The sequence below is a fragment of the Pelophylax lessonae genome, assembly GCF_965119305.1.
Source record: "Pelophylax lessonae genome assembly, chromosome: 2".
Taxonomy (NCBI): Eukaryota; Metazoa; Chordata; class Amphibia; order Anura; family Ranidae; genus Pelophylax; species Pelophylax lessonae.
This window is the reverse complement of record NC_138769.1, coordinates 680,241,662-680,265,030: the sequence shown is the minus strand read 5'-3', so window position 1 is coordinate 680,265,030 and position 23,369 is coordinate 680,241,662. Positions and strand designations below refer to the sequence as shown.

General features: G+C 43.1%; 1 protein-coding gene across 3 annotated transcripts in view; it reads right to left on the bottom strand.

Annotated features, from left to right (window-relative positions):
- Window positions 1–3,679: 3,679 nt before the first annotated feature.
- MTMR2 (myotubularin related protein 2) overlaps window positions 3,680–23,369 on the bottom strand; it is a 65,929-nt gene continuing 46,239 nt past the window's right edge. For all 3 annotated transcript variants that reach the window (XM_082244561.1, XM_082244562.1, XM_082244563.1), the window contains 7 exons: window positions 21,765–21,953; window positions 21,157–21,342; window positions 19,308–19,514; window positions 17,867–17,959; window positions 14,296–14,409; window positions 6,687–6,863; window positions 3,680–3,880 (listed from right to left, as the gene is read on the bottom strand). In XM_082244561.1, coding sequence (XP_082100687.1) covers window positions 3,731–3,880; window positions 6,687–6,863; window positions 14,296–14,409; window positions 17,867–17,959; window positions 19,308–19,514; window positions 21,157–21,342; window positions 21,765–21,953 — 1,116 coding nt within the window. In that variant the 3' untranslated portion in view covers window positions 3,680–3,730. The remainder of the gene's footprint in view (window positions 3,881–6,686; window positions 6,864–14,295; window positions 14,410–17,866; window positions 17,960–19,307; window positions 19,515–21,156; window positions 21,343–21,764; window positions 21,954–23,369) is intronic.

Sequence of the window (23,369 nt, the reverse complement as noted above, 5' to 3'; positions counted from 1 at the left end):
TAGAAGACCAGATAGTGTGAATAGAAGACCAGATAGTGTGAATAGAAGACCAGATAGTGTGAATAGAAGACCAGGTGGCAGACTTGCAGGTCTGGGGAACAGAGGCTTGAAAAGTCCAAAAGGTGCTCGCAGCTCTAGTGAAGTAAGCCTTTACAGTAAAGGGGGGAAACCGATCATTGAGACCATTATGATGGTTTGTCAGCCACCTAGAGATGGTCGAAGGACAAATAATCAGTCTATCTGAAAGAAGCAGTTGTTGAGAGATAGATTTGCAAAGCCCGAACCTTATCCAAACAACAACATTTCCTACTGATGAACAGCAGACTGACAAAAGGACTGATCAACGATGTCCTGGTTAAGGTGAAAGGCAGAGACTAACCATAGCAAGAAGGAAGTCCTGGCCTGCAACATCACCTTGTCCCCATGCAGAAGCATTATCCAACTGAATCCAATAGATGGCATCCCAAAAGGTTGGTCCAAAGCTGAAGGTACAGCCAAATAGCCCAAAGCTCCAAAAAACAAAAAAAAAAAGTGGGCACACTCCATGGACTAGATGAGTGCTCTTCCCACCAGTAACATCTTTGATGAGAACATCTACAACTAGAGATGCTGTCCTCGAAGGCCATGCGGTTAAAATGCTTCTTACAAGGCAGTTCCATAGTCCAGAACTTTAGCCAAAGTGCCCTACGCATATGTACTAACAGCAGACATATACAAGAAATAAGCTAGGAGGCTTTCAGTACGTCATCACAGTGGAACTAAAGGCAAAACCTTTTTTTTTTCATTTTTGATAGAGTAAGGGAGTGGTATAACCCTGGTCAGATTTTTTTGCACCATCTGTGTCCCATTGCAGAGATTTCCCCTTCACTTTCTGTCCCCTCGCCAAACAGGAAGTGAGAGGAAATCCCTGCAAATTAAGGGAATTCCTTGGGAAACCCCCAAGTCACCAGAACTAGTGTGTCCTTTGGAAGATGTCCCCTCTATTATTTTTCTGGGGACAACCCAAAATTTTAGATTTTCTTTTACTTTCAATGATAATGGTAAACAGGACAACTAGAGAGGGTGAATCTCCCTAACAGGGGGCACAGACAGTAGTGAAAACTAACAGGTATTCTAATCCCTTTCCACTCTAAGGGCAAAACTTTTTTTAAGTTTTGGGTAGTTATACTTTAACTCCATAGCCATCTGCTCCATGCAATGAACACGCAAAAGATCCAGTGACCAATGAAAACAAAAAAGCTCCTTACCCTGAGCCCAACTGCCCTACTCAGACAGGGCAAAGCCCTGAGGCAAAGCTAGCAGCTCTGTGCCTGGAAGGCTGTCTACAGCTAACCAGAAGGGAGTCTGGAAAACACCCCATATAGAACGCAGTGCCTCAAAGTCACATCCAGGCTAACCCCACAACATCCACATTGGATAGCTGAAAATTGAAGAGAAAACCTCCAGCAGCAGTATAGCTAAAAAAAAATTGATAGAAAAAAAAAAAAAAATCACAGGTTTGTCTTTAATACAGCAGAGCTGTAGAAAAGATGTCCATCCTAGAACACTGGTAAAAACTGAGGCATGCTGGTAGTAGAAGGGGTAATACTCTGGGCTAACCTACATTTTTTTTGTCAGTGTCCAATCCTAGGCAGCAGTATAATTCAAAGGTTTTAGGACTTACTATGTCCTTTATTGGACGAGGAAAAAAAATTGAAAACCAACAGTGCTTTTAGAAGAAAGTGGTTGAGCGTTATATAGAGTAAATCATGTAGAAATAAGAGTACACGTATGCACATCCCCAAAAGGAGTAGAGCATATGGAGGTGCGATTCCAAACAGTATATACAGCAGCAACCTAATGCCTAGACGTGTTTCATTCTGTTGCGCTTCAGCAAAAGGTCTTGCAAAACTGGAGAGTCGACAATCAAGAGAGTGTAGTTGCATGCCAGCAGTCTTTGTGTCTCTGTTCTAGAAACAACAGTAACTACTGCCTTTAGGCATTCTATTAAAAGCAGTGGTGCTGAGTGAACGACATCCTCTGGTCAGCATGGAGAGGTATGACACTTGCACAGAACTTGAGGATCTGAAAGACCCAGCAATCACTGGAGTAGCACCTACTTGTACAATGATTTTCAGCTTCCCCAACTACCCATCAGGTATAAGGTATGCATTTTTACAATGTGCCAAGCTGGACCAAAGTAAGTGCAATACAAATAATTCCTGAAGCCGAGCTTTAAGCAGCTCAGCTGCTCCTCATCGAATATTTGCAGATGGGCAACACTGTAGGAGTAGGAAGTGGAAAGAAGCTGCAAAATCTCTCTTTCAGAACTGATTAACTGATTCCCTGTCTCAAACCCGCTACAGGCGATAGTAAGGAATGGTAAAACCACTCATATATTTTTTTCCTTGTCTTGTGTCACAATGGGGATATGTTCTTTGACTCCCATAGACAGAATAGAAAGCAAGGCAGTTGTAACCGCAGCAAGTGTCCCAGTTGAAAGACTCATCTCCCCTTCCTGTTCTGTTGACAACTCAAAATTTTGGAGTTTTAATACCGGTAGCTACAGGGCCAAACTGGGAGGGCAAAAATCCCCAGTGGAGACACAGTCAACAGTACAAATTTGACAGAGGTTCTAACCCCTTACAACTGTATACAATTAAAAAATATTGGGGCTTTAGATATACTTAAGTATTTCAGCACTTCTTAAATTATCATTTAGTGAAAGATTTCTGGAGCTGTAGACTGTAAAGCTCACAACACGTTACAATATCCTTTAGACTTACCAACAACTATGTAGTTTAAGGGTCTCCCTAACTGATGCAAATTGATTGAATAGTTTAGTTAGGTGCTCATATAACATGCTTTAGGTACATCTAAAGGAAACTGTGCAGTCAAGATTGTAACATGTATGGGAATAAAAAGCAGAACCCCAGGTATGGAGCTTATTGTATTGGTATATTGGTCCAGCTTGGAATAATGCAAGCATGCATGTTTCATACCTGTAGGACTGCTGTGCAATTGGAGAATCATTGTCGTGGTTGCTGCTACTACAGTGATTTCTGCTGTCTTCCGGGTCCTGTGCTGAACAGCTGCCCTGCTGCATAATAGCCACAGGGGGGTCACTTGCTTGGCACAGTCTCCATTCACAGGACACCTTGCATTTTTTTTCTCAATTAATGTAGGCTGTTCTTTGAGTGGACAATCAGAGAACACCTTGCATTAACTGAGAAAAATGCAAAGTGTCCTGTGAAGAGGCGAGTGGTTACTATGTAGCCGCTCAGCACAGGACCCAGAAGACTGCGGTGATCACTGTAAAAGTAGCTTCTAGTAATTCTCTGCTTCCACAATGGTCCCACAGGTATGGTATATAGATACTTACATTAGTCAAAGCTGGACCAATGTAACTATGCAATACATTCTATACCTGGAGTTCAGCTTGCATATCTCTAATACCAGGTAATTCGTATTTAAAACTAGCACGGCAAGTCATTTCCAATAAAGGCAATAGAGGATGATTAGTGTACACAGTAATTTTGGGGCGATCCTTTCAAGATCAGAAATCGCTACCCTTCATATTAAACTAAACAGATAAAGTCCACTGTAATTCCATTCATTTAGTCTAATCAGTGCAAATAGAACTATTTTGGAGCATAGGACCCTATAGACAATGGTGAGCAACCTAACCACCAAATGCATGAGGGGCTCTTAAGACTTAAGGTTATCATTAGTTCCAGATGAATAGAACAGGTTAAACGACGGTCTGGGTGACAGAATGCACAGACCCTCCTCGGTCAGAGGACAGAGAGCGGTTACTCATCTCCTGCTTGAGCTCTTCCAATTTCTTCTGTAGCTCCGCTCGCTTGACAAGCAAATCCTTACACCGACTCTTGACAGCATCCTACAAGAAATAACCAGGTGCTCAGTGGCTGGGTTTCCAAGAAATATTGTACAAGAAGACAACAAAACCTATATATACATGCAGTAAACCAACCAAAACAAAGGCTGATGCACTGTTATTATTTGGTGTATTTTATCGAATAGAAAAAATAGGATACAGAATGTACCAAAGTCAGGGTACCCTGTCAGTATTTAGCAGTGACCTCTGTAGAAAGCACAAGATCCAAATGTTTCCTGAAATTGGCAGTCATGTTTTCTATTCTGGCCCTAAAAATGTTTTTCTTTGCAGAATGTTCAGGTTCAGAAATAGGCTCATTATATCTAACAAACACTACATTTCTGACATCTTACTAAATATCTAAAAAAAAAAAAAAATACATATACAGTGCTGTGAAAAAGTATTTGCCCCCTCCTGTTTTTTTTTTTTTTGTTTTTTTTTATATTTGTCATACTTAAATGATTCGGATAATCAAACAAATTTCAATATTACACAAAGATAACCAGAGTAAATACAAAATGCAATTTTTAAATGAGGATTTCATTTATTAGGCAAAACTGTCCAATTCTGCCTGGCCCTATGTGAAAAAGTAAAAGTAAACGATTGATTGCAGTTTTTGCCGCCAAGGGCGGCACAACCGGCACAACCAGTTATTAGGTTTAAGGGGCAATAACTTTTTCACATAGGGCCAGGCAGGTTTGGGCAGCTTTTTTTCCCTTAATAAAAAAAAGAAAAAAAAAAAAAACTAATTTAAAAACTGCATTTTGTATTTACTCAGGTTATCTTTGCGTAATATTAAAATTTGTTCGATGATTAAATATACAAAAAAAAATAAAAGTCAGGAAGGGGGCAAATATTTTTTTAAAGCACAATGTATATATATATATATATATATATATATATATATATATATATATATATATATATATATACACATATATATATATATATACACAGTACAGACCAAAAGTTTGGACACACCTTCTCATTCAAAGAGTTTTCTTTATTTTCATGACTATGACAATTGTAGATTCACACTGAAGGCATCAAAACTATGAATTAACACATGTGGAATTATATACATAACAAAAAAGTGTGAAACAACTGAAAATATGTCATATTCTAGGTTCTTCAACGTAGCCACCTTTTGCTTTGATTACTGCTTTGCACACTCTTGGCATTCTCTTGATGAGCTTCAAGAGGTAGTCACCTGAAATGGTGACTACCTCTTGAAGGAGTTCCCAGAGATGCTTAGCACTTGTTGGCCCTTTTGCCTTCACTCTGCGGTCCAGCTCACCCCAAATCATCTCGATTGGGTTCAGGTCCGGTGACTGTGGAGGCCAAGTCATCTGGCGCAGCATCCCATCACTCTCCTTCTTGGTCAAATAGCCCTTACACAGCCTGGAGGTGTGTTTGGGGTCATTGTCCTGTTGAAAAATAAATGATGGTCCAACTAAATGCAAACCGGATGGAATAGCATGCCGCTGCAAGATGCTGTGGTAGCCATGCTGGTTCAGTATGCCTTCAATTTTGAATAAATCCCCAACAGTGTCACCAGCAAAGCACCCCCACACCATCACACCTCCTCCTCCATGCTTCACAGTGGGAACCAGGCATGTAGAGTCCATCCGTTCACCTTTTCTGCGTCGCACAAAGACACGGTGGTTGGAACCAAAGATCTCAAATTTGGACTCATCAGACCAAAGCACAGATTTCCACTGGTCTAATGTCCATTCCTTGTGTTCTTTAGCCCAAACAAGTCTCTTCTGCCACTCGTTTTCCTGTACTTAGCTGCTTTTTTCTTGCCATAATACAAATTCTAACCAGGGCCGTCTTTATTCTTGATTGGACCCTGGGCAAAAATTTTCTTGGGCCCTCTTGAATCCACTTATCAACTATTTGGGGGCTCAAGGGGCAGCTGCTTTGGGCCCCACAACAATGACTAGACCCGGGGCAGCTGCCCCTTTTGCCCTGTGTTAAAGACAGCCCTGATTCTAACAGTCTATTCAGTAGGACTATCAGCTGTGTATCCCTGACTTCTGCACAACACAACTGATGGTCCCAACCCCATTTATAAGGCAAGAAATCACACTTATTAAACCTGACAGGGCACACCTGTGAAGTGAAAACCATTTCAGGTGACTACCTCTTGAAGTGTGACTCTACAATTTTCATAGTCATGAAAATAAAGAAAACTCTTTGAATGAGAAGGTGTGACCAAACTTTTGGTCTGTACTGTATATATATATATATATATATATATATATATATATATATATATATATATACACACACATACATACATACATACATACATAAATACACATATACACACATAGTTTGTTGGGTTTGGCCTGGAGGAACTCAAATGCCCTACACAGATTCCAAACCTCAAACCCAATGAACACCTTTGGGATGCATTGGAATGGCCATTGCAAGTTAAGTCCTCATCAGTACCCAACCACACAAATGTTTTTCGGCTGACCGCCAACACACTCCAAAATCTTCTGTAATACATTCACAAGAAAGTGGAGGCTGTTGTAGGTACAAAAGGAGGCCAACTCCATAATAATGCCAATGGCTTTGGAATGGGATGTACAACAAGTTCATAGGGCCAGGTATCCACAAACTTTTAGGGAAATAATATACACTGTGCTAATCTTATCAAAGAAACAATGCAAATGTTTTGTTAGATTGTTTGTTAAACTGTTTCATTGATAAAAAAAAAAAAAAAAAGAAAAAAACTCCTAAACATGCAATTTAACAGGAGTTGTCTAAGCTTTACATAAGACTAAAACATAGTACATACATGTGGCTTAGTCCTTGGGTTCCACCTTATGTAATATTCTGCCCAGAGCTGCAGGTGCCTAGTGCTGGTCACCGGGTACAAGACATGGTCAGAGTAATCCACATACAGTGGATTTGTAAAGTCTTCAAGTTGGCTGTTCATGTATGACCACAAGGAGACAGTCTCTTCCAGAATGGACTAAATTCAGACACAACAAAAGAAAGTTAAGATGAATAACAGTGAAGTCCACATTTTAACTTAATGCTGAACTCTAGGTAAGCAGCTAAATACTTGAAATACAGCTGAAACACATACAGGTAAATACATTTCAGTTGGCAAAGGATTTGTACGGGCAAGCACAGTGGCTAAGTGGTTAGCACTTTTAGAGGAGGCAGACGTCAGTGCAGAATGATGCATTTATGCTAGTTCTAGGTAAAATACAATATACCTAGCATAGTGGATAAAATTGGATTTTTGTCTAACCATAAAATCCTTTTCTCTGATGTTCATTGATGGATATAGCTCCAGAATCTTCTTGACCATTGGATTATCCTGCCCCCTACAGGAGTGGGACACTAGACAGGAAAAAGCTTTACCACGCCTATGGTGCAGTCCCAGGGGGTATACTCCCACTTCCCGCTATAGGCATTCAGTTTTGTTGCAAGCAGTGTCAGAAGAAAAAAATAAACCAACTCAATAGAGGGGTGGGTGCTGTGTCCGTCAATGAACATCAGAGAAAAGGATTTTAAGGTAAGACAAAAATCCAATTTTCTCTTTCGTTCATTGACAGGCACAGCTCCAGAATCTTCTTGACCATTGGGATAACTCCAAGCAGTGTCAAACATGAGGGGTGGGAAAAAACACAGCAGAAAAAATTCCCAAAGGCTAAACCTAGCCAACCCGGTAACATGAAGCTCAACCAGGAACAACTGGAGCTCACCTGAAAACAATACACCCTCAGGAGGACCAGGCCCTCTCAAACAGTGGCCAAAAACAGCATCGGCAGATGCCAACATATCTACTTTGTTAAAGTTTGTGAAAGTGTGCAGACGACCAGGTGGTTGCCTTGCAAACCTGCATCACTGACGCCTGATGGCAAAAGGCCCTAGAGGCACTGAGCACCCGCATAGATTGCGCCTTAACAGGGAAAGAAGGAACCTGACCCTTGATTGAATAGGCCTGTACTACTGTCTGTCTGATCCATCTGGAAATGATCGCAGCAGATGCGACCAACCCTTTGCAAGGTCCATCCATAAGGATAAAAAAGTGAGTCTGATTTCTTAAATGACTCGGTTGCCGCTAGGTACACCCTGATCACCAGAACCACATCCAGAGAATGCAAGGCAATATCCTTAGGATGCTTACACTTAGGACACAGGGAAGGCGACACAATGTCTTCATTCAGATGGAAACCAGAGACAACCTTAGGAAGGAATTACTGACAAGGGAGTAGCACTACTTTATCTCTGTAAACCACCAAATCGCCACCAAGAAGGCTACTTTCTAGGACAATGTAAGCAGAGGAATCTCATGAATATTCTCAAAAGGCGGTTTCTGAAGAACGGACAACACCAAATTGGGGTCCCACAGAGGCAACGGAGACCACACAGGCAGAGCCAAGTGGCGAACCCTTTGAACAAAGGTGGAAACCAAGGAGTGCGTAGCCAAAGGATGTTGAAGGAAAATCGCCAAGGCCGAAACCTGGCCCTTGATGGTACCCAAAGCCAGGCCCTGGTCCACACCTCTTCTATGGAGGAACGCCAAAATCCAAGCCACTGAAAACGAACGGGGAGAAACCCTCAGAGACTCACACCACGCACACGCAATGTACAACTTCCAGACGCGATGGTAATTCTTCCTAGAGGTAGATTTCCTAGCTTTAACAGCATGGGAATCACCAAGTCAGACAACCCCCCCCTTTTCTTCAGCACCTAGCTTTCAAAAGCCAAGCCGTTGAAGCCAGCGACTGTAAAGCAGAATGGAAAATCGGGCCTTGGGCCAACAGGTCTTCCCCGAGAGTGAGTCACCAAGGGACATCGGCAACCGGCCATACCAGGTATTCATACCAAGACCAGCGAGGCCAGTCTGGGGCCACAAGGATGACCGGAATTCCTTCTGCCTCGTTCCTTCACAGAAGTCTCGGCAAAAATTTGAGAGGGGGGAAAGGCGTATATCAGAAGGTATTGCCCCCAAGGAGGCATCAGTGCATCCATTGCATCGGCTAGAGGAACACGACGCCTTGCCATGAATCTCTGCACCTTCCTGCTGAGAAGAGAGGCCAACAGATCCACCTCGGGAATTCTCCACCGGAGACACAGCTGATGAAACCCCTCTGGATGAAGTGATGATTCTCCTTGGTAAAAGGCCTGTCGACTGAGGTAATCTGCCTGCCAATTTTCCACCCTTGGAAGAGAGCTGAAACAAAATGTTCCGCCCACCTTAGAATGCCGGCTACTTCCCGAGCCGCTAGGACACTTTTTGTGCCCCCTTGATGATTGACATATGCCACAGCCGTGGCATTATCCGACACCATTGAAGACGAACCGTCCAATGGGCAAGACAAAGTCTGATCGCCGAAGTTTCAGTATGCTGATCAGTAGCCTGGACTCTTCCAGAGTCCAACCCCCCTGAGCACAGTCCTTGCCCAAAACACCTCCCCACTCGTACAGACTGGCATCCGTGTTGATTACCGTCCAGTATAGGGGAAGGAATGATTTTCCCTGTCGAAGAGCCGGAGAGCGAAGCTACCAAATCAGGGACACTCTCGTACCCTAGCTCAACAGAATCAGATAGTCCAGAGACTGGATTCTTGTCCCACTTGGCAAGAATCTCTCTGTGCAGAGGTCTCGTGTGGAACTGTGCAAACGGAACCGCCTCGAAGGTAGACACCAGGCCCTGCACCCACATGCAAAACCGGATGGACGACCGACTGTTGGACAACAGAAGTCGGAAGAAAAACCCTGGCTGAGGCCAAGTCCAGATTCAGACCCAGATAGTCCAACTTGGTGGATGGAACCAGAGCAGACTTCTGAAAACTCAGAGTCCATCCGAATGCCTGCAGAGTCAGCAGAGTAATGTCCAGGTTGTCCTGTAGAGCAGTCAGTGACTCTGCTCGTAGAAGATCATCCAGGTACCTCAGCACCGCAATCCCCCCCTGTCGCAACAATGCTAACACCGGGGCCAACACTTTTGTGAACACCCGAGGAGCTGAGGCAAGACCAAAGGGTAACGCCACAAATTGATAATGGTCCTCGCCCACAGCAAAGCCAAGAAAAAGCGGATGCCCAACATATATTGGGATATGAAGGCAAGCGTCCTTGATATCGATAGAGGCCAGAAGATCCCCTTGATAAAGGGATGCCACTACCAGGATTGGACGAACTTTGCCTTGCTTCCTGGGAACAGTAAATAAGTTTGAATAAAACCCCAAAAGCATTCTGGAACCGATACAATGAACCCTTGTAAGAGCAGATCTTGCACTGCCCCAAGGAGACCTCGCAGGCGATCTGGGGACAAATGCAGGTTGGAAGAAAAGAACCCTGCCGGAGGCCAAAACCGAAACTCGATCTTGTAACCGGAGAAAATTAGCTTGTGAACCCACCTGTCTTGAATCAGGTCCACAGGTCCAGAAAGAAGCTTGACATCCCCCCACCCCAGATACAGGTGAGGGCACACCTTCAGGCAGAAGAGGGCTTGTCTGCGGGTCTGGAGGGACCCGCCCACGGCTTACCAAGCCACGGCCTCTTTGAAACTCCTGAGGGGGTCCAAAATGGTTTAGATGTTTCCTTGTCCTAAGATCCGGAGGAACGTATGGGACCGCTTGTGAGCCGAGAAGAAAGGGTCACGTTTGCGACGAGACTCCTTGCTCTTGGTAGCCTGTGGGAGAAGAGTACTCTTCCCCCCAGTAAGACTCTTAATGATTTCATCCATGGAAGTTCAGAACAGGTGATCTCCTAAAAAAAGGAGACCAGAAAGGACCTTCTTGGAAGCCTGGTCCGCAGACCAGTATTTTAGCCATATCATGTGCCGGAGGATCACTGCTTTTACAGATACCCTGCAGACTAAGGGAGCCGCATCCAGAGAGGCATTACAGATGTACTGCAACCTCTGGACAAACTGGTCTGCCAGCTCCGCAAAGTTAGGGGCGATCTGTTCCCCTTCCAAGCTTGCCCATTCCGTTAAGGTCTGGGAAACCAAAGTTATGGTAAACACTGGTTCAAGGGTGGAACCGGCCATGGTAAAAAGCTGGTGGACCAGAGATTCAGCTCTCTTGTCAAAAGGGTCTTTAAAAGATGGAGAGTCCTCCCCTGGGAGAAGGGCGGCTTTATTTAGCCTGGAAACCTGAGAATCCACCAGAGGCGGTACTATTCGTTTTTTTTTTTTTAACAGGGACTCTTCAAAAGGATACCTTCTAGCGAAACGCTTAGGCACCCCCGACAGAGCGTTTAGAAAAACCCCACTGACTCGTGACAATTTTGTCAAAATAGGCGGGAAAGGGGAAAACCTTTGCCGCCTTTGAGGATCTGCGGATACCGAAATGTACCGGCGTCTCCGACGCAGCTGAGACAGTCAGTGCATCCACTAGCGCCTTTTCATGTGCAGCCGTAGTGGAAGAGGAATCATCCTCCCTATCAGAGCACTCAGGGTGCATGGACGCAGACCCAGTAGGGAGACCCACGTCCGCATTGGCCAGATCAACCCCCCGGCCCCCATCGCCAGTTCAACACCCCCACACAGACATAACATGCATGGTCACCCCTAGGGGGTTCCACAGGGGGACCCCAATTAAAGAGGGGGGAAGCTATGTGGGAAGGAAGGAAACCCAGGGGTCCGACGGTCCCAGGGAGGGGCCCACGTCCACCCCAAAAGGCCACCAATTTAAGGGGGGACACTATTTACCACACCATGGAAACCGGGTGGGCACCACTCCAGACAGACCACCGCACCATCAGAATTGGGGTGCTGCAGGCCAGAGACACGCTGAGGAAACTGGAATTAACCCCAGCAGGGGAAGGCAATTTTAGACCTGGAAACAGTGGTGAAAGGTGGTGGAAGTCACTGCAAAATTGTATTAACTGAAGGGTGAAGGTGGAAAAACTGCAGGATACTAGAAGCACATTTACAGGGAAAAACATTGGAAAGAAGAAAAGCACTACCAATTGACTATAGTCATCTGGGACTGTCACATTTGTTTTATTTTATTGTACACAAAGTTTGTCACTGAATAATGAAAGCAGTTTTGTGATTTGAAAGTAAGGTTTTGATTTAAAAACATTAATTAGATTGCACACGGATAGGTGCAGCCAACATTTCTGATTTTATTACTAAGCATTAAAGCGGAGTTCCGGCCTGATAAAAATACCGTACCCCCGGGACAGTCAGGGCTAGTGCATTTCAGAATGGATAGCCTCTGAACTGTCCCAGGTTGCACTTACCTTTTAGAAGAAATACTTACCTTGAAAATTTCTTGTCCAGCGCTGCCATCTCAGGTGTGGGCAGCTGAAGCCAGGGTGTCCTCTTCGGTCCCAGAATGCCCTGCACCGGCCCCGCTCGTCAGTTCCAGCGCAGGCGCGTCGTCATCCCTGCACAGCTTCTGGGCATACCCAGAAGCTGTTCAGCAGGGAATGACGCGCCTGCTGCGCCGGAACTGACGAGCGGGGCCGATGCAGGCGCATTGACTTCTGGGAGCGATGAAGTTCAGCTCCCAGGAGTCAACGCAAGCAGGAAGTGACGGCGGGCCATGGCCGCAGAGGGAGGAAGAGGAAGTAAGGCAAGTATATTTTCTTTAAAAACAAGGTAAGTGAATAAAAAAAAAAAAAATTAATTATCCAATTGCTTTACAGGTAATTTAGAGCAAGCGGACAGTGAAAAAAAAAAATTTCAGGGTGGAACTCCGCTTTAAGGACACCATTGATCCTGAACAAATCTCCAACTCTATTTGCAGACATGGAGCCCCAAACATGCAAGGAACCTCTATCATGCTTCACAGTTGCCTGCAGACACTAATTATTGTACTGCTCTCCAGCCCTTTGCCAACAAAATGCCTCCTGCTACAGCCAAATATTTCACATTTTGACTCATCAGTCCAAAGCACCTGCTGCCATTTTCCTGCACTCCAGTTTCTATGTTTTTACACATAGTTGAGTCACTTAGGCTAGACATACATGGGTCGAATTTAGATAGAATTTTCTTTCGAAAATCTGAAATTTCGTGTGTTTTGTGATCCAATGATGCCACCATTGATTTTGAAATTTGACCAACCAAGCCTTCAGTTTCATCTCATATTGCTACAGAAAATAATTTTCGTGGCTGGGAACCTTCCTTTCTTTCAGGGAATTTTCTTTTCTTGCACTCATGCGCATTTCTTTTTCGATTATATTTCTCGCACAATTCTCCCATTATTGAATAAAAAATCGTTAATTTTTCAAAAGATTTCCAACATGTCCGATTACTCAAATTTGATGACCGCACGAAAATCGTCCGCTGCTGCAGCCCATTAATGGTGCAAAATTCGAGCGAAAAATCTTAAATAAGGTTTTCTTAAAAAAATAAAAAATGCTTTCGAAATTCAACCCATGTATGGCCAGCCTAAGTCTAAGTTTCCATTTCCTATGCATGAAAACATAAGCAGCAGGTGCTCGGGACTGAGGAGTCAAACATTTTTCACACCTACCCAAGAGTTTGGCACAGTACTGTATATTGGGAGAGATTTCTGAGAAAAACTTTATCTCAACTGGAGTTTACAACCAATCATCTATTACATTTTCATTTTCTAAGCGGTGTGGAAAAAATGGAAGGTAGAAGCTGACTGGGTGCTATGGGCAATAGCATCAGTTGAGATTCAATTGATTTCCCTCCCATTTTGTTAGGATATCATTTGACCAGTAAATCAGACATAAAACTAAACCAAGGAAGTAAGATTAAAGCATATCTTATTCTTAACCCAAAACCAGAAATGTAATATTTGCTAACATTTGGCCTGTTAAATATGCAATTGAAAATGGGTTTGTTTTATGTTTGATAAGTTTAAAAGAATCCATTGACTCCGCCAGAAATCTTGTGAGCCGAGTGTTTGCTTGCAAGGATAGGGAGGGGGTTACTTCCAAGATCAACAGGTGAAAAACAAAAAAAAAAAGTCTGAAAAGGAAACTATTGCAGCCACCACATCGAAGGACTGGTAAGCTGCAATACAGTACTTTTTTGTTGTTGGGTTTAGATACACTTTAACTACCTAAAAGTACAAGGTCACCATGGCCAAATATATTAGTATCCCAGCTAGGACACTATCTGTGTGTTTCCTCTGGGTACTTCAGTTTCCTCCCACACTCCAAAGACACACTGGTAAGTTGACTCCTGTCTAAATTGGCCCTAGTATGTATATGTGATAGAGACTAGATTGTAAGCTCCTTGAGGGCAGGGACTGATGTGAATGTACAGTATGTAGAGCACTGAGTAAATCGTCAGGACTATATAAATACCGATTTTAAATAAATAAGGGTTACCGGAGATACAGTAATCACAGCAGTGGGTACATAATAAACTTTAGCCTTCATAAAAGAATACCTACTTTAATCGAGCTAGAAAACAGTTCTAAAGATCATTAATATAAATATAGTCAAAGAGGACTTACCTCTTGTAGTCTTTGCTGCTCACTGTCACACAGAAATGTTCCAAACAAGCAGCTGTAAAGGTGATCCAGAATGGTCAGCAGAAAATGTTCATTGAATTCAAATGCATGAGGAAACTGTGAATAATATCAGCACAAATTACTAATGTAACAAAGAAAGACCAAAGTGCAAAATCTAGAGGAAACAGAGGAATACGTTTTAACGGTTTTCCTCTTTTCCTGCAATAACAGAGCGGTTATTACGCAGACCAAGACCTAACACCTAAAATAGTAAAAAAAAGTTGTTTCCCTCTTTCTACTACATCACTGATATTCAGCGGAGTGCAGAAAGAGCCTGATCCATCATGGGAGTTTTTTTTCTAAAATAATATTGGGGATGCGTTACATTGTCATTTTGCCATGTATAAAATACTGTACATAATATAGCATATTCTAACACTAATGTATTTTGGGTTTCTGACCAGTTGATTGCAGGCAGGTAATGGGAAGATTGCATCCCTTCCTTGCCAACCTCCAGAACCTGGACAGGAGTGGGTTTGGCATTTACTGGAACTGATCCTCTGTATTTTCCTTCTGCAAAGGCTGAAAAGCCGGCTTCTCCTGCTCTTTCCTGCCAGCATTCAGCTGCTGCAGGAGGAAAACACAGGGAATTGGTTCTAGTAAATGCCACATCTGCCCCCCCTCCTGTCCAGAATCTCCTTCCTTTCTTCCTCGCCCATGTGCTCCCCAGCTCCCTCCCCTCGTAGCACTGCCAGCTTCTCCTCTTTTCCCTCCCGTCGGCTACTGCGGGGGATCATTTCACGATGGAGAATGTAATTTACTGGTCCCCTCCTTTTCTGAATGAAGACAGTGAGTGGTCGGTATCGGCTACTGACACCATCCACACATCGTCCACTGCCCTACTGACACTATCCATGTGTGCGTGATCCAATCCTTTAGCTCCTGGTTGGTAATAAAACCATCCTTGTCTCTGTCAATTTTATCGACTATCTTCCCCAATCTCTCTTTGCTCTCTTCTGGGGTCAGCTGGTCAAAGGTCTTAGACACTATCCATTGCTCTACTGACCACTGATACTGTCCACTCTTAAGGTAGGCTGAGTTTATATTTTTACAATGACATTTGTTTTATTATGTTTTTCTAGGTTTTCCTCGCTATTTAGTTAGGCGTTGCTAGTTAATTTCCTAGAAAAATAAAAACAAACAAAGGGCGCTAAACCCCAGTGACCTTTAAACTCTTTTAGGATGTTTAGGTAGCGCCCCTAAAGGTTGCCTATCCCTGACCTAGAATCTCTATTTTTCTAAAGCCCCCCCCCCCCAACAGGAATGCTAAAAAAAAAAAAAAAAAATTGTAAAAAAAATAAAATTGTAAAACAAAATAGAAAAATTGTAAAAAATAATAACAAAATAAAATAATAAAAATAAACTAACTACTGACCTCAACCTCTGCCCTAAAGACACCATCCACAGCTCATCTGACACCGTCCACAGCCCATCTGACACCGGCCACTGCCCATCTGACACCGGCCACTGCCCATCTGACACCGGCCACTGCCCATCTGACACCGGCCACTGCCCATCTGACACTGGCCACTGCCCATCTGACACTGGCCACTGCCCATCTGACACTGGCCACTGCCCATCTGACACCGGCCACTGCCCATCTGACACGGGCCACTGCCCTACTGACACTTCTAAGAGAGCCTCAAATTATTTGTCCTATGCGGACAAAAGGCACAGGTAAAAAGTGATTTGTTCCATAAAATAAACAGAACTTTTGAATCTTTCCACAAACATTAAATAAAAAGTCAGAACACTACTAACATCCTATATTACTAAATTTTCCATTTCCTCTTTGTGTCCCCAATGTCCTGGTGACCATTGTCCTGATAGTGAGGGGAAAAAAAAAATTGTCTTAAGCAGTTTCACCCTATTTTGAGAGATTTCCATTTTACTTTCTGCTGTCCACTGCACAGATGGGCAAAAAAAAAAAAAAGGATTTATTTATCACCTATATGAAAACTAAAACAACAAACAGGAAATAATCTTTGTGCCACAATAAAAAATGTAAAAAATTGGATTTTTTGTAAGAACTTACCGTAAAATCCTTTTCTCTTAAGCTCATTGACAGACACAGTCCTCTTTGATTAATATCAGTAGGGTTATACTGCCCCCTACAGGAGTAGGACACTAGGCAGGAAAAACGTTCTGGCCACACCTTAGGGGCAGTCCCAGAGGGTATATCCTCTCTCTCCCTGCTACAGGATGTCAGTTATGTCACAAAGCAGTGTCAGAGAATTTAACCCAACCCAACTCAAAAATAGAGGGGCGGGTACTGCGTCTGTCAATGAGCTTAAGAGAAAAGGATTTTACGGTAAGTTTTAACAAAAAATCCAATTTTCTCTGTCGCTCATTGACAGACGCAGTCCTCTTTGATTAATATCAGTAGGGACGTCCCAAAGCAGTGCCACAAATGAGGGGTGGGATAACGGAAATCAAATCTAGAAGGCCCAACCGGTGCCAACCAGAAGTCTTAAAGGCTCATCAGACAAAAGGATGAGACTCAACTGAAAACCCAACAGAAAAAAACCCTCGAGGTAGACCACCGGTCTCCTCAAACAGCGGCCTGCAGAACCTTGCAGCCAAAAGAGGCATCCGCCGATGCCAGCACATCAACTTTGTAAGATTTTGTAAAGCTAACTAAAAAAGATTTATCTAAAAAAGCTTGCCAGGACCAGAGATCCCAGCAAGGAACTTAGGTCCTTACTCCTGACTAGGCAGAAAAAAACTGACATCCTGTAGCAGGGAGAGAGAGGATATACCCTCTGGGACTGCCCCTAAGGTGTGGCCAGAACGTTTTTCCTGCCTAGTGTCCTACTCCTGTAGGAGGCAGTATAACCCTACTGATATTAATCAAAGAGGACTGAGTCTGTCAATGAGCGACAGAGAAAGTTAAATTGCTTGTGATATGGTATGGTTCTAAGTCCATTTAATTCTTTTCACAAGTAAGTAAATAGGAAGGACACTCACATCAGGGTGCACTCATCCAGAACAAATTTGTCATAGACGGTTCGAATCTCAGCCGGTTCCTGCTGAACTGGCCGAGATTCGAACCACATATGGGCAGGCTGAATGGACCAAGTTGAACGATTGATCAACTTGGGTACAACCAGCCTGCCGGATTTTACATGCAATTATCTCTAGAAGCTGGTATAGCCATTAGAAATAATTACTATCTTCTCCCGCCCACCCTGCCCCCCTTCCAGGAAAATACAATGGCTCATTGGGAGGAAATACCATCAACACTGTCTGTGTTGATGGGGGAATCGAGCAAATTTATTTCCTGCAACCCGTGGTTCCAGGAAAGAAATGCGCTCCATGTATGGCTGACTGCCCAAGTCCTTTCTCTTCCATCTCATCCATTCAGAAAAATGTACAGGGTGACATTCTTTAGCCGAGTCAGCTTCCTGTTCCCACACTGCTACAAAGGTACTCTGTATACATCACCTAACATTGTTGATGATACTCGACATGTAACCCTAAAACTTAAGCCTTCTGTATGAGCATACCAACTTACCTGCTTTGTCATTTGCCAAACACAGTCAATGAACTGCAGGAACACCGGGGACTTGTCAGCGTCTGCGTGGTTCTTGTCACCATGGCCAATTCTCTTCATTGGGGAAAGAAAAAAAAAAAAAAAAAAAAAGGTCTTGAAGATTCTGATGTAATAATTATAATTTTGAAAAAAAAAATTATGGGTGGCTAACTGTACTTCTCTGAAATCAATCTTATATGACTCATAGTCAAAATAAATCTAAAATCTACACAGTATTCTGATCAATATTTTGGGTAATTGCCCCCTAAACCTAATAACTGGTTGTTCCCCCCTTGGTGGCAACAACTGCAATCAAGCATTTGCAATAACTGGCAATGAGTCTTTCACATCGCTTTGGAGGAATTTTGGCCCACTTTTGTTTGCAGAATTTATTTAATTCAGGCACATTGGAGGGTTTTCCAGCAAGAACGACTTGTTTAGGGTCATGCCACAGCATAAAAAAAAGCCTTTGTCGTGTAAGAATTTTCGTACAATTAGTACCATTCTCGGTTTCAACCCACTGTGAAACATCGGGGAAAACCGGACGATCGTTTGTCCGACTTTCCTATAGTGTGTACTGAGCTTAACTCCAGCTAATATCTTTTAAGCAGTTACAGAAAATGTGTTTTTCTTTTGGGATAAAGGTTTTATCTATGTAAATAAAAACTGACTATTGTAAGCCTCTGGAGGTAAGTCCTTGACAGCCTGGGCTCTCGGGAAAGGGATTGAGTAATGTGTCAATCCATTTGTCCTGACGTCTAGAGTAGTGAATCTTCCCAGAGATGGGAGAGAATTTCAGTGAAAGCTGTTTTTTTTTTTTTAAACTGCTGGTATTTTTTAAATGTAGCAAATAGGTGGCATTAGGCTTTAACAAACTTTACATTTCAATTAACTTTTTTATTGCCACAAATGTATGGCATACATCAGTGGTGGTGGAGGGTTTTCTATACTCTGTATGCCCAGAACGGAGGGTTTTATACAAGCTGTCAGCTTTCAAATGAAAGTGACTGAGCGGCTTTACTGCCGCCCTATCACTTTCAAGTGAAGTGCGCCACCCACCTACCACTATTTTATTCTCCAGGGTCTCTGCTTTTAGAAAATTGTTTTGGGGGTTTTAATTAATCTTCAGACCTAAAATGTTTTTTTTAAACGTGTGCAAAAACAAAAACCACATAAAAATGTCTCTGGCAGTGAAAGGGTTAAACCTTCATTATCCTAATGTGGAAAACAACAAAGCACTAACATTATTCACATTTCATGCCAAGGCATGGGGACCATGGCACAGCTTTACAGAAATATAATTTGCCACACTTCTATATAACACTATGCCTAGGATTACTGAGTTTTGCTTGACAAGCTGATTTCTTAACTTGCCATGTAATTAGTGCAATATATGTTATCTTGGGCAATCACATAAACTTACAAGATAGAACCTGTGCCCAAAGCTGAGCCATTCCTTCTCTACCAGCACTTCGAAGCCACGAATAGTGCGGTAGTAACCATCCAGCATCACCATGGCAAGAGAGGTGAGCTGTGCAGTGCGGTCCCAACCATCGCTGCAATGAACAACCACCGAAGTCTTTCCAGATTCCAATTTGTCAGCAATCCGCAAGGCACCAGCCAGGATGGACTACAAGGAAAAGAAAGAGTGTAATGATAAATTATGATTGGTACAGATGCCGGTTTGAAACATGCTGCTATTCTTTATTTAGTTTACTCTCTAAGAGGAGAGATAGGAATTTAAAGTCAACTGCGAATCAAACAGTGAAGATTAGTCATGTTATAGGGCAGGGGTGGGCAATTATTTTCCCAAGGTGCCATATGAGAAACTGGGACTGTTGGAGGGCCAAACCTAATCCTGCTCAATATTAATTTGGGACCTAGGAAGGTCCATGAGTACATAAACATACCAAAAACAAAACACCTGATGCTAGGAATAATAGGTATGAAATAGGTCTCTTTCAGATAGGCAGTTTAGGGGTCGTAAAAGAGGGCGGGTTGAGCTGACAGTGGAAACATGGAGGGCTGGATATGGACAGCCAAAGGGGCAGATGTAGAAGTTTGATGAAGGATCTAAGGCAGTCTAATTCTTTTGTCTTTCAAGCTACAGTTATTATCTTATGAAGTCTCTGCACTGCCTCCTGAAACATGTTTAAAATCTTCCCACCATTTGTTGTAGTTCCCAGAAAGATGTAACATAAATCAGAAAGCTACTAACAGTGTTGAGGAAACTTTGCTACAATCTAAAAGACCACTCACCTTACCTTAAAGTGTTATTAAAGGTTTTTTTTTTTTAAATACCCAACATGGTATACTTACCTGCTCTGTGCAATGGTTTTGCACAGAGCAGTCCCGATGCTTCTCTTCTCAGGTCCCCTGTTGGCACTCCAAGCCCCTCCCTCCTGCCTAGTGCCCCCATAGCAAGCAGCTTGCTATGGGGGCACCCAGAGCAGGCAACACGAAGCATGGCTCCGACCCGTCCGCCCCCCCCTCCCATTCTCTATTCATTGATGTTAACATTAGCAGGGGCTCTCGTACACATTGCTGGATCGGGATTGGGCTCAGGTAGGCATTAGGGGGGGGGGGGGGGCTGCTGCACACAGAAGGTTTTCTATTTTCATGCATAAAATTATTGAAGGTAAAAAACCTTAACAACCACTTTAACATAACTTTACAGGAATTTACTGCAGCAAGATTTCATCACGGTACTTACATGTGCAGTAAGAGTTTGTCTACTGTACATGGGTCAAAACACAAGGCCCACTGGCTGAATCCGGCCTGCCAGGCCATTTAATGTGGCCCTTGCATATCTCCTGCAGCTGCAGACCCCCTTCATCTCTGTTCTCCCCCATCTCAGCAACCTGCAGCAGGGAGGAGAACAGAACTACTACAGATCCTGCGCCTCTCTGTGCAGTAACAGCACCCCTTGTCTCAGCATTCAGTAGACTCCGGCAACTGATTCCAGCCCTCCTCTGGTTCTTCTCCAGACCCTGCACTTTCTGCTTTCCAGCTCTGCCCCCTGCTTCGTCACAGAAGCAGCACAAGGTACGGGGATGCACTGTGATGTAAGGGAGGGTAGGTGCTTCCTTACTTTGGATGGTGGGGAGGCTCTTGGCATCTGATGTAAGAGGGGGCCTTAGGTTGACTGAAAATGGGCCTTTAGGTTGACTGAAATGGGGCTTTAGGTTGACTGAAAAACAGGGTGAAGGTGATATACACTTACATGCATTCTGAAATTTGTCCAAAACCGTGTCTATCATATAAAAACTGACCTTAATGTGCTCCAGCCAGTGCGTGGACTCCAAATTGGACAGCCAGTGTGATTCCTGAATGATAGGATAGGAGATCTCCTTCAGTTTCCTTAGAGATTCCCTCATCACATGAATATTGTGGATATCCAAAAAGATCAGCTCTGCGTTTTGGTACGCATCCTCACTCTCAAATCCTCCTCCTTTAGACTAACACCAAAAAGGAAACTGTTTATTGGAGACATTGCTCATTCCGATATCTGAATGACAGGTATTGAGAAGCCAAACTACAGACTACTACAAACGAAGTTTCTATGACCAAATTGAAGATGAAAGTGACTGCATAGAATTGAAAGTGTAATATTTTGCTAATAAACATTTGACATTAAACGTGAATAGATTAATGCTCGCCAGATTGCCATTAGTAGTACACATGATGATCATTTAAGAAATTTGATGAATAAAGAGGAATGGATCAAACAGTCTATCGTGTCAAAATTGATCTGTGTATGGCCAGCATAATATTGTTAAATTTTGGTTTTATTAATTGGAGATTTACTTGTGATATAACCAAGGGTGCCTAGAAATGCATCTTGCACAGGGTTACTTTGTGTTTAAATAAATAATAATACCTTATTAGCCACAGCATTGGCACTAGCCCTAGCATCAAAAATGAAAATTTTATGGGATTGTGCATTGGCGTCCATGATGGATTGGAGGTACTTCTCATCTTCTTTACACCTCTTCCCATTGATACCTGGTGTGGGCTGACTGCAGCGTATGATAGTAGCCTGAGTTTCCGGATGAATCCAAGAGAGGACCTGTAAAAAAAAACAAACCACACCGTTCAGCGGCTCAGCTCATAAAAAACAGCTCCAACACAGTAGAACTTAATTTAATGTGGGGGTCTCTTCACATCTCGAGGAACTGTGATGTGCAGCACCAGAGTTACACTGTGGCAAAGACACAAAATCTTTTTATTTAAAGGGTGCGAGAGAATGCTAGTTTACTGGCTGTCATTCTGACACTCTGACTTCAATGGTGCCTGAGTCGCTGAATGAGACAAAAAGTATAGGGTTATGTTTTTCTGACACTTTTCTAACTCCCATTTACAGCCTAGCTGTTTCAGGAAACCTACCTAAGACAAACTGAGGTTGGACAGAGCCAGGCATCTAGCATTTTCAGCAACCCCCATAGTTTTCTCATGACTTAAAATGAGAGCTCCAGGATATTAGCGACCCCCCAACCTCCTCTTCCACCCTCTCTGGTCGTACTAAAAAAAAAAAAAACTATCCAAATGCCTGATTTACTTGCCTGAAGTCTTGTGATGATCCTGCTCTCCTCTTCTGTTTGCTGCTTTGGTTGTCCATACTACACTACCTGCATAATGTGGACATCCCCTATTGGTAGAGGTGACCAGGTCCACACTCATAAGCTCCAGAGGCAGGAAGGAAAAATTCACAGGGGCAGTGAGGGGACCAGTGCCCAGGAAGATAATAAACAGGAAAAATGTCTGGTTCTCAGGGAAGGAAATGAGTTTGGCTCATACAGGAAACTGACTTTGATTTATTATATTGCAGGATGGCTTAGGCAGAGGTATTTGGAATCAAGACTGAGAAGTAAGGTGCATAATGCACTACCTAAAGAATAAATTCACCTTCTAGAACATGTTACATCTGTATTCACAGAGATCTGTGAATGTATGAACTACAAGTCCTGGCTTCCCCCGCAGACCCAATGGACTAGGAGTGTGTTGCTTAGCGTGCTCGTAGTTCACGGACACATCCTGCAGCTTTCTAACTGAAAGTCTGTACAGAGATACGGGCAAAAAGCTGGAGGATGTGTCTGTAGGAGTCCAACATTGTACCTGCAATCTTCTGATCATGGGTTCAATGCTTTGCAGGCTCTTGTGGAAAAAAAAAATATATGCAGATTATTTCCTGCAAAAGTATGTGCATTTATTATTTTATCCTAAAAGGAGCCTGGATTTGGGCTTTAAAGGAAACCTTTCCTGCAAAAACATGTAGGCTGCCATTGGATGCCTGGCTTTTGCTTCTATACTATTTGAGTCAGTGATCTGAGACAAGTATGCAGACTAGGAAGTGTAGAGTGAGAACTTCTTGTCTGCATACTTTTCTGGGTAAACGATGCAAAGGATTGGCATGACACCAAGGAAACCAGCATTTGCAAAATCAAAGGAATCTTCACTTATTCTGTGTAATAAATCAGCCTTATTT